Source organism: Mus musculus, chromosome 11 (genome assembly GCF_000001635.26).
Source record: "Mus musculus strain C57BL/6J chromosome 11, GRCm38.p6 C57BL/6J".
Taxonomy (NCBI): domain Eukaryota; kingdom Metazoa; phylum Chordata; class Mammalia; order Rodentia; family Muridae; genus Mus; species Mus musculus.
This window is the reverse complement of record NC_000077.6, coordinates 116014183-116028416: the sequence shown is the minus strand read 5'-3', so window position 1 is coordinate 116028416 and position 14234 is coordinate 116014183. Positions and strand designations below refer to the sequence as shown.

The following is a 14234-nucleotide window of genomic DNA, read 5'->3' as shown; positions in this document are numbered from 1 at the left end:
TGAGACACCACTACCCGGCTGCACAAGCCTTTAATCCCAGAACTTGGGAGACAGAGTCAGGTGGATTTCTGAGTTCGAGGCCAGCCTGGTCGTTCCAGGACAGCCAGGGCTATACAGAGAAACCCTGTCTCAAAAAAAAAAAAAAAAAAAAAAAAAAAAAGAAAAGAAAAGAAAAGAAAAAGAAAAGAAAAGAAAAGAAAGAAAGAAAAAAAAAAAGAAAAGAAATACGAGGAGTTGGCTTATGTGTTGTCCTGGAATCCCCCGGTGTGAAGTTGCTGCAGAAACTTCATCTCATAGATTTAATTTTTAATGAGTTCATAACAGAAGCTTCCGAATGAGCATGTACAGTATAATTAGAAGATGATATCATCCAAATTGCTTAATTTACTGGAGAGGAAATCGAAACCCAGGAAAGTTAGGTAACTTGCAGAAAGTCACTCAGCAAGTTCATGATGGACCAGGGACAGGACAGGAACAGAACAACAGTCCCGATGCTGCTGAGCTGCTCTGACTGCAGCAGTGCCTTGGGATCAAGCCCAGGGCTTCACCTCACCCCCTCAGGCAAGTGCACACTGCTCCTGACCCTCTGCTTATTTGTCTTGTGTTGATCTGACTGTACTTTCAGCTCCTCCCCATTTCCTTTGCAGCTTTCCCTCCCATCGATCAATTCAGGACAAAGGAAAAACAAAAAAAACAAAAAACAAAAAACCCTATAACTATTAAATAAGAGAGGGATTGGCTTCTTTAGTCTCTCTTAGATGAATGAATTAATTACATCTACATCTTATTCTCTCCTGGGGCAGGCTTTAGATTTCCTTTGACAATAAAAGCCAGGGAAAAATAAGTCGGTAATTTTTTTCCACACATGCATGTGATCCTAGCACTAAAGCAGAGACAGGAGGATTTCCACAAGTTGAAGTCCATCCTGGACTACTTAATAAGACCATCTCTCAAAACACAAGAACATGAGTGTGGAAGCCAGGCATAGCAGTGTGCTACTTTAACCCCAGAGGCAGATGGGGCACTGTGAGTCCAGCCACCATGGTGGTGAAGAAGAAAAGAAGAGGGGGGAGTTGGAGGAAGAGAGAAGAGAGAAGAAAGAAAGAAAGAAAGAAAGAAAGAAAGAAAGAAAGAAAGAAAGAAAGAAAGAAAGAGAGAGAGAAAGAAAGAAAGGAAGGAAGGAAGAAAACCGGGCCTTTAATCCCAGCACTTGGGAGGCAAAGGCAGGCAGATTTCTGATTTTGAGACCAGCCTGGTCTACAAAGTGAATTCCAGGACAGCCAGGGCTATACAGAGAAACCCTGTCTCTAAATAAATAAATAAATAAATCTTTTTTTTTTTTAAAGAAGAAAGGAAGAAAGAAGGAAGGAAGGAAAGGTGTGTTAGCACAGGGCTTTAACCACAGCACTCAGATCCCTGAGATGGATGGATGGATGGATGGATGGATGGATAGATAGATAGATAGATAGATGTGTCAGCCTCAGCTACATGAAAACCTATCTCCAAAAACAGTAACAGCTTAGGTCTAATAATTAAAGCTGTATGGTACTTGTTAAGAGGACTCCAGAGCCAAGTGTGGGAGATCTCACAATCTCATCCTTTGGAAGAATGAGGCAGGAGGATAGTCACAAGATCAAGATATACTGGAATACATAGTGATTTTCAGGGTAGCCTGGGCTACAGAGTGAGACCCCTGTCTCAAAGGGAAAGGAGTAGGCACATGTCCTCACTGACACATCTGAAATCCCAGCACTCTGGAGGCACCAAGGCAGGAAGATGGGGACTTGCAGGCAGTAGGTCTCACTTTTCTGGGCTTTGACTGGTAACACTTAGACTTGCTTTGTTGTCTTATATTTGAATATTTCATTATACTGATAATTCATTAAACAAGATAAAGACTGGGATTTTACAGGGTTTCTCTATGTAACCCTGGATGTCCTGGAACTTGTTCTGTAGACTAAGCTGGCCTCAAACTCAAACTTGCAACCGCAATCCCTGTCCCCAAAAGTGGTATTTTTATAATGCTGGAGACATAGCTCAGCAATTAAGAGCACTTGTTGCTTTAGCAGAGGACCTGGATTCAATTTTCAGCATCCACATGGTGGCTCACAACCAACCGTAAATCCAGTACCCTATTCTAACTCCCACGGGCACCAACCAGGCAAAACATTCAGACATCTTTCTAAAATCTGTCAGGTTTTTGACATAAGTAATAATTACCAAATATTACACAAGGACACCCATTTTTTATATTATCTTCTCCTTATGGACATGACACCCTCTTGAGGTTGTTACTCTTCCGGTGTATTTATTTCATGCAGTCGAATTAAATAGTTCAAGAAATATACAAGCAGGTAATTACTACTTCTTTGGTTGGTTTTTTTTTTTTTTTTTTTTTTTTTAAAGATTTATTTATTTATTATATGTAAGTACACTGTAGCTGTCTTCAGACACTCCAGAAGAGGGAGTCAGATCTCGTTAGGATGGTTTTGAGCCACCATGTGGTTGCTGGGATTTGAACTCCAGACCTTTGGAAGAGCCGTCGGGTGCTCTTACCCACTGAGCCATCTCACCAGCCCCCTTTGGTTGGTTTTTAAGACAGAGACTCACTAAGTAGCTCTGGCTATTCTGTAATTTCTATGTAGACCAGGTTGGCCTCAAAGCCACCTGCCTCTGTCTCCAGGTTGCTGGGATTAAAGAAATGTGTGTGCCAGCATGCCTGACAACTTCTTATTAACTCTAAGTACATTGAAATAAAATATTTTGTGATGGCCTGAATTAAACATGCAAAAATAGGTATTTGTTGTTTTGTTTTGAGACACGGTCTCCCTGGGTAGCTTTTGCTGGTGTGGTCCTGCCTTTAAACTCACATGGCTTTGCCTGCCTCCAGAGCGCTAGGATGCAAGGAACAGTCCCCTTTTGTTGTTTTTTGTTTTCTTGAAACTGTTTTATATATCCTAGACTGGCCTTGACTTAAGTAGCTGTGAATGACCTTGAATTTTGGATCCTGATTCCATCTCTGATATTACCTTCATGCACCTGGAGCTTGGTTTATGTAGTCCTGGAGAAAAAACAAACAAACCAGGATTTATAAAAGACAAGATCTCTGTAGGTAGGTCTGCTTGGCCTGGAACCCCCCACCCCCTGTGGATCAGGCTGGCCTCATGTTCACAGAAATCTGCTTGCCTTTGAGCTTCCTAAAAGCTGAGATTAAAGGCCTGCAGCACCACCCAACTCGGAAATAATTTTTTTGAATTTTGATTCTTTGTGTCTATTACCCTTCCCCATCAAACAATTGCTTTATGCTTTAGAATGTGTATGCATTTACAGTGCACAAAACACTATATGCTGTAAGATGACTGACTGGATTACATTTCTCATACTATATTAAACGATGAAAATTACAGAAAGTAAATTATTCAGGGAATAATTTCATCCTACATTAAAATAATAGTAATAATTACTATTATTATATTTACGCAAAATCTCTCTAAAATGGTCTCTTGATGCAAAAAAGTCGTAGACTCTTGCCGACCCAACTTTCTTAAATTCCAGGAGACTAGTGCAATTCATTTGCATTGACTTTCTATTGTAGAGCTTTGGAACCAAGAGAAGGATCCAAACATAGCTCCATTTTATCCAATCAGAAGAGCTCCCTAGTGCTAAACTCTGATTCGTCTGTTCCTCTTTGCATCCAGCCAATCCTGAAGCAATTGTAACAGCCAATCAGTGGCCTGAACACCGGCCAATCAGGAAACGGCCCCGAAGTACGGCCTTTGTGTCGGGAGATGTCAGCGCGTCGGCGAAAGCTCCCGCCAATCGAAAAAGTCGTTGGTGTATGCAAATCAGGGTTCTGTGACGCACTGACGCAGCGTGCAGCGTCTCTATAAATATGGAGGCGTCGGGGGGCTTGGAGCGCAGAGCGGTTTGGTCGTTCGTTGGTGGAGTATCTGCCCGTTCTGCTCGCCGATTGCGGCTCTTGTTCGAGCGCTTCCAGCGTCGCCTCGGTCTCAGCAAGGGCCCCAGACTCGGCTTTGGGTGAGTTCGCGGCTCTGCCGGCGGCCGGAGCCTCCCTGGCTTTTAGGACCGCGGTCGCTGGCAGCCGACGGTCTGGTCGGTGAGGCAGCCCGGGAGGTCGAGTTCGGTCGCGTTCCGCCACCTCCGTCCTGTCTGCTTCCCGGTGGTGACTCACAGGTCCCGCCGCGGTGTTTCCGGCCGCCCGTGGAGCGGGAAGTTGCTCCTCCCCGCGCTCCCCCTCCCGGGGGAGGCCGCAGCCCGGCGCAGCCTGAGTCATTAGGGGAGGGGGAGGAGGCGGCGGCCGCCATCTGCTGCGGCGAGGAGGGGCGCCTGGCAGCCGGAGCCCGGTGACCTGGCCTTGAACGTCGCTTGTCTCGCAGGTGAAAAAAAATGGCCCGAACCAAGCAGACCGCTAGGAAGTCCACCGGTGGGAAAGCCCCCCGCAAACAGCTGGCCACCAAGGCGGCTCGGAAAAGCGCGCCCTCTACCGGCGGGGTGAAGAAGCCTCACCGCTACAGGTAGGCAGAGGGCTGGGAACAATGACTTGGCCGCCGGCTTGCGGGCGGGCGCTCTCTCCCTTCTCCCTGACCGTTGACGCCTTCCTTCTTCTGGTGACTGCAGGCCAGGGACCGTGGCTCTGAGAGAGATCCGTCGTTACCAGAAATCGACTGAGCTGCTCATCCGGAAGCTGCCATTCCAGAGATTGGTGAGGGAGATCGCCCAGGATTTCAAAACCGACTTGAGGTTTCAAAGTGCAGCCATCGGTGCCCTTCAGGTAAAGGGACAAAAGGCTTGGTGGCACTCGGGGCGGCGGCTTGATTGCTCCAGTAGGAGTGTTAATGCTGTTGCTCTTGTCCTCAACAGGAGGCTAGCGAAGCATACCTGGTGGGGTTGTTTGAAGATACCAATCTGTGTGCCATCCACGCCAAGAGAGTCACCATCATGCCCAAAGACATCCAGTTGGCTCGCCGGATACGGGGGGAGAGAGCTTAAGTTGAAGCGGTTTTTATGGCATTTTGTAGTAAATTCTGTAAAATACTTTGGTTTAATTTGTGACTTTTTTTGTAAGAAATTGTTTATAATATGTTGCATTTGTACTTAAGTCATTCCATCTTTCACTCAGGATGAATGGGAAGAGTGACTGACTGTTCACAGACCTCAGTGATGTGAGCACTGTGGCTCAGGAGTGACAAGTTGCTAATACGCAGAAGGGATGGGTGATACTTCTTGCTTTTCATGATGCATGTTTCTGTATGTTAATGACTTGTTGGGTAGCTATTAAGGTACTAGAATTGATAAATGTGTACAGGGTCCTTTTGCAATAAAACTGGTTATGACTTGATCCAAGTGTTTAACCATACATCACTGTGATAGAATGTGGGCTTTTTCAAAGGTTGAAGATACAAGTTTTAGCCACAGTGTAACAGTTTCCTTTAAAAAAAAAAAAGTAAACCTGGCAGCTATAGAATACACTATGTGCATTTATAATAGCTATTTTATATATTGTAGTGTTCAACATTTTTAAATTAAATGTTTTACATTCACAAGTGGTGGGGAGTCTTGTCATTAAGGTGTGTGTAATTTAGTCCAGTTGGTATTTCCTGACTAGACTGCATTTGTTTTTAACAGTAGAAAAATGCTATGCGTATTAAACCTTGCATAAGTCCTCATTCTACCACATGTTCACTAACCCCTGACCCTCTGGCTGGTAACACAACACTAACGGGGATTTTATTTATAAGGGCTCTAGAGTAAAATAACAAGCTATTCACACCAGCATCATCTATTACTAATCTAGTTAGTGCAGCTTTTCATTGTGTTTGGTCTTAGGCCTAGATTGAGTTCGGTTTCGTTTCTTTTTAATCTTTAAGGGGGAAAACTGTACAAGGTTTGTTTTTCCTTGTAGAGTTTATAAACATGGGAGTAAGAACACAGCTTCAACTTCTTGGACCTCTGCCAATGAAGATGGGTTAGGTTACACCTGGTTACTATACTGGCAAAATCCCTTTTATAGAGATGGCCTTCAAGTGGTTTTTAAAAGTATCCTATTGAAGTTTTTAGGTCAATTATGTATGTTGACTAAATTTACAAATAAACTTGTTTATTCAACTAAGTGTCAAACCTAAATTGAATATACAAAGCTTTTAATACATATGGAATCGAGATTCCTAGATTCAGCTATTTGCTTGGTAGAAAAGGCTAAAGTACAGAAAGCATTTGAACATCCAATACACTCTAAAAATGCAAGTATTTGCTGACACAATTCATGAGTCTGACAAAATCTGCTTGTGGTTCATGGGTGGGCTTAATAACTACAATACATGTTTGTTCCCATGGTTTTAGAATATTTGAAATTTTAAGTTTGCTGTTTTGGATCTTTCTAATAGGCCTTACAAATAAACTAGTAAGTTTGGAGTTTTTTTCCTGGGGAAACAGTTTCTCTGTAGCCTTGGCCACAACTCCCACTGTAGAGCAGCAGGTTGGCTTCAAACTCAAGATCCATCTGCCTCTAACCAGTACGGATTTTTTTCTTTACATATAGTTGAATAATCGTTGAGCCCCTTCTAACTACGAGTCTTCCTACTTCTCTGTGTATTTGGCGACTCATTGATAAGTCACATTGCTAAGGAGTGCTAGTGTGCATAAATATAAAAATGGACCCGAGTCTATTCAGCAAGGCATTCTAGTGAAGCTTTAGTAGCTAAAGAAGTGTAAGAGTTTGCATGTATCCCAGACTGGCTTACCCTTCTCAGTCTCCTGAGGAGAAGTTACAAGGTGTGTACTGCCACACCTAGAACTTTAGGTCCCTTTGGATAAGTATGTACCTCAATGGACATGGTATTAATTAGAAGGGGCAGTAGCATAGTCTAGTACAATGAAAACAGTTCTGACCACATTGTTTTATGTTGGGCTGAGTAAAGTCTGAGGCAGCCCTGAGCGACTGGCTTGTTGAGTTGCTACCTATAGTAACCAAGTCTGTGGCTTGGAGCATGTTGGTTATTGGAAAGTCTGAAGGTAACTAAACTGCAACTTAGGCTTAGACAGGGCCTAAGCATGGTTGTCTTTGGTCCTAGACAGTTGTCCTTGGACTGGGATCTAATGAAAGGGAAAGTTGATGAGTTTTTTTTTTTTGTTTTCTTTTTTTTTTTAACCTCACAAAATGCTGAGGGAAGCTTTGTTCCTGTGTGTGTAGTATGGTCTCCCCCGCAGCACTTTCAGTAAAGAGGTGGACTGAAGCCTGCAGTGGTGCCCACACCTTTAATCCCAGCACTTGGGAAGCAGAGGCAGGTGGATTTCTGAGTTCAAGGCCAGCCTGGTCTACAAAGTGAGTTCCAGGACAGCCAGGGCTATACAGGGAAACCCTGTCTCTCTTGAAAAACCAAAATAAAATAAAATAAAATAAAAAGTTAACTGCCTATATCTGGCAAATCAGTAGAAGTGAGCTTTTGGTGTAAGGACAAATGTCCAAACCAAAAAAAAAAAAAAAAACAAAACTGGCTTCAATGGTTTATATTGGCTGCTGTCTTCAAACACACCAGAAGAGGGCATCAGAGGCTGGACAGATGGCTCAGCAGGTAAGAGCACTGACTGCTCTTCCAGAGCTCTTGAGTTCAAATCTCAGCAACCACACGGTGGCTCACAACCATCTGTAAAAGGTCTGACACCCTCTTCTGGGGTGTCTGAAAACAGCTACAGTGTACTCACACATTATAAATAAATCTTTGAAAAAAAAAAAAAGGCATCAGATGCCCATTTAGATGGTTGTGAGCTACCATGTGATTACTAGAAATTGAACTCAGGACCTTAGGATGAGCAGTCAGTGCTCTTTTTTTTTTCTGGTCCCACTAGCAGGCATATTTTGTTTCATAAATAAAACACAGCAGGAGAAGGCATCAGATGCCCATTACAGATGGTTGTGAGCCACCATGTGGTTGCTGGGAATTTAACTCAGGACCTCAGGAAGAGCAGTCAGTGTTTTTAACCGCTCTCCAGCCCTTCCTTTAAATCTTAACTAGGAATATGGCCTCAGTGTCTACCAGTAACTGATGAGAGATGGAGAGGAAGACTGGGTGAGCCTGGTTTCTGGCCTACCACTTTGGAGTGCAGATGTTGCCTTCAAAAGGTTCACAAGCTAGGCCATCCAGTCAAGGTTTGCTTGACTCCACTCTTGTCCTCAGGCACTCAAACTGGTTGGCCAGTGGCTGGCCAAGAAGTGAGGTACCAGAGGCAGGACACGTCCAGGAGTGGCCAGTGAAGAGCAAACCATGCCCTTAGCCAGCTGTCTGCCTTTTCACTTCCTAGAGATCTTGAAAACACATTTTTGCCTGGTGGCAGGCATCCAGACTTGAGCCTGAAGATCTGGAACCAGGTAGAGGGGCAGAAGGAGGAACATAGGGCTGGAGAGATGGCTTAGCGGTTAAGAGCACTGACTGCTCTTCCAAAGGTCCTGAGTTCAATTCCCAGCAACCACATGGTGGTTCACAACCATCCGAGATGAGATCTGACACCCTCTTCTGGGGTGTCTGAAGACAGCTACAGTGTACTTACATATAAATAAATAAATAAATAAATAAATAAATAAATAAATAAATAGGAAAAAAAAGAAGGAGGAACATAGCAGGACATAGCTGCTGATTAGACAAGAAAGAAAACCCATGGTCTGGCCCTTCAGTGTTTGCTTCACTGCAGATTTAACCTTCCACTGAACAGGGCTAATTCCAGCCTTTCTGCAGCTGTGCATAAGAACCTAGAGTATCCACTTTGGTTACTCTATCTTTAACCCTCCTTATGAGCCCTTGGGGTGAGAGTATTGTCACCTCACTAAATGAAACAGCTCACTTCTTTCTGCACCTTGCTAGGGTCTTTATTGCATCCCTCCTGCCTTCATTCCAGTGGTGGTTAAACTTTCACTGGGTCCCTTTCTTAGGGAGATGTCCTCCCCATGGGCTACTCCATCTGCACGGGCTGACTTCTGGTCCACATTTTGGCATAAACAATTACAGCTACTGTCCCATGGGCAAAGTTAGGAGAAAAAGACAACCCAAATCTGTAGCAGTGTGGAGAAAACTGAGGCTGGATTTTTGTTTGTTTTTTTTCCAGTTCAAGACGGTTTCGGGCTGAAGAGATGGTCCAGAGTTCAATTCCCAGCAACCATATGGTGGCTCTCAACCACCTGTAATGGGATCTGATGCACTCTTCTAGTGTGTCTGAAGACAGCTGCAGTGTACTCATATAAATAAAATAAATCTTTTTTAAAAGGGGGAGGGAGTGCTGGAGAGATGGCTCAGTGATTAAGACCACTGACTGCTCTTCCAGAGGTCCTGAGTTCAATTCCCAGCAACCACACAGTGGCTCACAATCATCTGTAATGAGATCTGATACCCTCTTCTGGTGTGTCTGGAGACAGCGACAATGCACTTACATACATGAAATAAATATAAATATATCTTTTTTAAAAAGTGGCCAGGCTGTGGTGGCGCACGCCTTTAATCCCAGCACTCGGAGGCAGAGGCAGGTGGACTTCTGAGTTTTTGAGGCCATCCTGCTCTACAAAGTGAGTTCCTTCCAGGACAGCCAGGGCTACACAGAGAAACCCTGTCTAGGAAAACCAAAAAAAAAAAAAAAAAAAAAAAAAAAAAAAAGGATGCTGTTTTTGTTTTGTTTTGTTTGTTTTTAGGTTTTTTTTTTTTTCCGAGACAGGATTTCTCTGTATAGTTTTTTGTTTTTTTGTTTTTTTGATTTTTGGTTTTTTTCGAGTGTTTTTGTTTTGTTTTTAAAAAAAGATAGGGTTTCTCTGTGTAGCCCTGGTTGTCCTGAAACTCACTCTATGAACAGGCTGGCCTTAAACTCAAAGCTTTGCCTGCTGCTGCCTCCAAAGTGCTGAGATTAAAGGTGTGGAGCATCACCACCGTCTGGCTCTGTGTGTGTGTGTGTGTGTGTGTGTGTACCACTGCCCAGGCAGTTGAGGCTGTTATGAGCATTCTGGACCTGGGGATTGGTTCTTTCTCCATTCAGTAGTAGGTCTGGGGAATGTGAAAGCTGCAGCCTCAGTGAGTGTCGTGGGAATGTCTGATAAAGGGTCAGAAGATGGCGCTGTCCCTCCGGTCAAGCCAGAACTTCATGTGATGTGACCCAGGTTGTCCCATTCTCACTCTAGCACCATGCCACTTAGAGCAGTGGCCAGTCTTAGCCCAGACACACCTCAAAGTAGCATTTCCGCCACCCATCATTTCTCTTCCCCACAGAGAAAGCTAGGCGGCTCTGGCTCTGCAGGTACTATGGGAGAAGCAAGAGGAGAACGCTTCGGTGAGGCCTGGCTGCTGGAGGAGCTAGATCGTGGATGATCTGGAAAGGGTACAATGGTGGGACAGGAGGCAGCGACGGATCTCACTGGCGTAAAGAACCCGCCTCCTGGCTTTACTGACTTCTTCCAGATGTGGGGCGTCTGCCCCATGGGCACTGGGGTCTCTTGTTCTCCACTGAGGGGAGACTAGCCTTTGCATCTTGGCCATTTTGTAGGCAGAGCAAAGACTGCAGCAGCCTTCAGTATTCCTGAGGCCAGGATGGCAGAGAAACCATGTCTCAAAAAAAAGACAAAAAAAGGGGGTGGGGTGGGGAGAGGGGCTGGAGAGATGGCTCAGAGGTTAAGAGCACTGACTGCTCTTCCAGAGGTCCTGAGTTCAATTCCCAGCAACCACATGGTGGCTCACAATCATCTCTAATGGGATCTGATGCTCTCTTCTGGTGTGTCTGAAGACAGCTACAGTGTACTCATCATATATAAAAAAATTTTTTTTTCTTCGAGACAGGGTTTTTCTGAGTAGCCTTGGCTGTCCTGGAACTCACTCTGTAGACCAGGCTGGCCTCGAACTCAGAAATCTGTCTGCCTCTGTCTCCCAAGTGCTGTTATTGAAGGTGTGCCACCACTGCCTGGCCCAAAATCTTTTCTTTTTTTAAGTATTTATTTATATATAAGTGCACTGTAGCTGTCTTCAGACACTTTTTCTTCTCTCTCTGGCCCTGCTCACTTAGGCCAAAAAAAAAAAAATCTTTAAATAAATAAATAAATAAATAAAGCATTGGATCCCATTACAGATGGCTGTGAGCAACCATGTATTTGCTGGGAATTGAACTCAGGACTTCTGAAAGAGTAGTCTGCCTGGCGGTGGTAGCGCACGCCTTTAATCCCAGAACTTGGGAGGCAGAGGCAGAGGCAGGTGGATTTCTGAGTTCGAGGCCAGCTTGGTCTACAAAGTGAGTTCCAGGACAGCCAACAGCCAGGGCTACACAGAGAAACCCTGTCTCAAAAAAAAGAAAGAAAGAAAGAAAGAAAGAAAGAAAGAAAGAAAGAAAGAAAGAAAGAAAGAAAGAAAGAAAGAAAGAAAGGAGGAAGGAAGGAAAGAAAGAGGAAGAAAGGAAAAGAAAGAAAAGAAAAAAGAAAAGAAAAGGGAGGTGCTGGTAAGATGGCTCAGTGGTTAAGAGCACTGACTGCTCTTCCTAAGGTCCTGAGTTCAAATCCCAGCAACCACATGGTGGCTCACAACCATCCGTAATGAAATCTGATGCCCTCTTCTGGAGTATCTGAGGACAGCTACAGTGTACTTACATATAATAAATAAATAAATCTTAAAAAAAAAAGAAAAGAAAAGAAAAGGGAGGCCCAAGAGATGCACATTTCGTTCAGAAGGGGCAAATAATCCTTAGCGGCCTCTAGGTAGTCCCGCTCTGCGCTGCACGCTCTGGTGACGAATGGTTCTGTGTGCTCTCACCCCTTAGCTGTGCTGACGTCAGTTCCTTGGCCAGCAGAGTGGAGGCAGACCTTGGAGATGTAGTATCCAAATTAAGATGCTACCTTCCTACAGTATTGTGACATCTGCCAAGGAAACAGGAGGGAGAGTCAAAGGTCAAAGCACACTTCCTTCTGAACAAATTTCCTTAACAAGACAGAATCTAAAAGGGAGTAGGGCCCCTCTATATAAGCTTGTTTAGCCTGGAAACTCACCTCGTAGCCCAGGCTGGTCTCAAACTCGGATTGATTGGTATTACTCAGATTAAAGGCATGCCACAGTCTTAGTTTTTACTTATTTGTTTGTTTGTTTGTTTGTTTGTTTTTGCGACAGGGTTTCTCTGTAGCCCTGGCTGACCTTGAACTCCTTCTGTAAACTCAGAGATCTGGCTGCTTCTTGTCTCCAGGGCTGGGATTAAAGGCATGCACCCCTAGGCCATGCTTGACTATATACTTTTTTTTTTTTTTTTTTTTTTTTTTTTTTTTTTTTTTTGAGACAGGGTTTCTCTGTGTAGCCCTGTCTTCCTGGAACTCACTCTGTAGACCAGGCTGGCCTCGAACTCAGAAATCCACCTGTCTCTGCCTCCCAAGTGCTGGGATTAAAGGCGTGTGCCACCACCACCTGGCAACTCTATATTTTCAAGGCCACTCTCAGTGGCATATTTCTTCTGGCCAACTCCACCTCCTAACTTCATAACCTCCTCCAAACAATGCTATTGAACGGAGAGCAGGTACTCAGCTATGTGTGCATATGAAGGCAATTTTTCACTCAACTCTCCATGGAGCATATGTCTGTAATCTGAGCATTTTGGAAGCCCAGTCAGGAAGATTGGGAAGTTCAAAGCCAGCCAGGCAGAGGTGGCACAAACCTTTAATCCCAGCATTTAGGAAACAAGAGGCAGGCAGGTCTTTGAGTTTGAGGCCAACCTGGTCTACGGAGCTGGTTCCAGGACAGCCAGAGCTACACAGAGGAACCTTGTCTCCTAAAACCAAACCCAGCCAACTAAAACAAAAAATAAAAAATAAATAAGGACAGACATGGTGTTTAATCCCAGCACTAGGGAGACAGAAGCAGGTAGATGTCTGTGAGTTCCCTGTGACTCAAGACCAGTCTGCTCTACATAGTGAATTCCAAGTTTGCCAGGATGAGAGATCTTGTCTTGAATTAGCCTTGAACTCCCAAAGATCCACTGGCCACTGCCTTCTGAATGCTGGAATTTAGGTGTTTACCATCACACCAGATGTGTGTGCGTGCACATGTGTGTGTGTGTGTGTGCTAGTGCGCGCATGTGTGCTTGAGTCAGGGTCTCACTATTGTAGCCCTGTTAAATAAATTTTTAAAAAAAGTTTTAGACCAACCTGGGTAACACATTGTGCCTAAAAACTAAGATCCCCATTCCTCAGCAAGCATAGGGTGTAATTAGATCAGAGGAGGTCAGGTTTGAGACTGTCTGCCTCCCGACCAGATGGTGGGAGCCTCCAGGCCTTTTATCTTTCTGGCCAGTTGCACAAAGGAGAGTCTAATAATGCCAGCTGAATTAATGGAAGTCTGATAACGAGAGCAAACACTTAATCCGCGCTCCCAAGTATCAGGTGCACTGCTGGGCACTTTAGACATAAAGGAACCAATCACAGCAAAGAGACAATCACAGCCCTATTGCAGAAAGGAGCAGCTGAAGTTCAGCCAGGTTGAGTCTGTGACCCAAGGTCCACTCAACAGAATTGTGGGCTGTTAGATTTCGAACTGAGCTGGGTAGAGAATGTGAGCAGAGACGGGGCCGCTGCGTCCAACTCTGACACAACAGCACGGTGCCTTGGAGCTGGTCGTGGCTTCTGACTTTCGTTTCAGACAGCCCCAAAGGTCACAAGACTTGCCTTTTGTTTTGAGTTATGCAAAAAAGAAAAAAATTGCTGTATTGAAGTGTATTCAAAAACAGGCTGTCAAAAGAAATTAGTCAACAGGATTTGTTATTGTTTGGATTGTCCGTTTTCCTGACCCAGGGTCTTACCTAGTAGGAGCTAGCCTGGAATTCACTATGTAGCTGAGGGTGACCTTGAACTCCAGATCTTCTGCCTGTCTCCAACTCTTGAGTTCTGGGATTAAATGTATATGCCGCCATACCTGGCTAGGATTCCTTAGTGTTTGCCTCTTAGATGCTGGGAATACGGGGATTTATCAAAGTCCTCCAGCCATCCTGTCCCTTCAGTCCTGTCTCTGTCCCAGTCCCGTTCCCCCTCCCCATCCTTCCTTATCCCACTTGAGACAGGGTCTCACTGTGTAGCCCTATGTAAGGTACCTTGGTCTTGAATTTGCCACAACCCTACTTCTGCCTGCATCTGCCTGCTTCTGCTTCCTGAGTACTGACCTGTGCTATTAGAGCTTGCTTCTTTCTTTCTTTCTTTCTTTCTTTCTTTCTTTCTTTCTTTCTTT

At 44.5% G+C, this 14234-nt stretch overlaps 1 protein-coding gene across 2 annotated transcripts; it reads left to right on the top strand.

The window, feature by feature from the left end:
• The first annotated feature begins 2377 nt into the window (after positions 1 to 2377).
• H3f3b (H3.3 histone B) lies at positions 2378 to 6456 on the top strand. Of its 2 annotated transcripts, XM_006532248.3 has the most exons (5): positions 2378 to 3112; positions 3699 to 4038; positions 4398 to 4535; positions 4639 to 4792; positions 4882 to 6126. In XM_006532248.3, the coding sequence occupies exons 3-5, from the start codon at positions 4408 to 4410 to the stop codon at positions 5008 to 5010; spliced, it is 411 nt and encodes a 136-aa protein (XP_006532311.1). In that variant the 5' UTR covers positions 2378 to 3112; positions 3699 to 4038; positions 4398 to 4407; the 3' UTR covers positions 5011 to 6126. The 2 variants fall into 2 exon arrangements, with proteins under 2 accessions (XP_006532311.1, NP_032237.1); NM_008211.3 differs by lacking the exon at positions 2378 to 3112 and having other exon boundaries at positions 3913 to 4038; positions 4882 to 6456.
• Positions 6457 to 14234: the final 7778 nt, after the last annotated feature.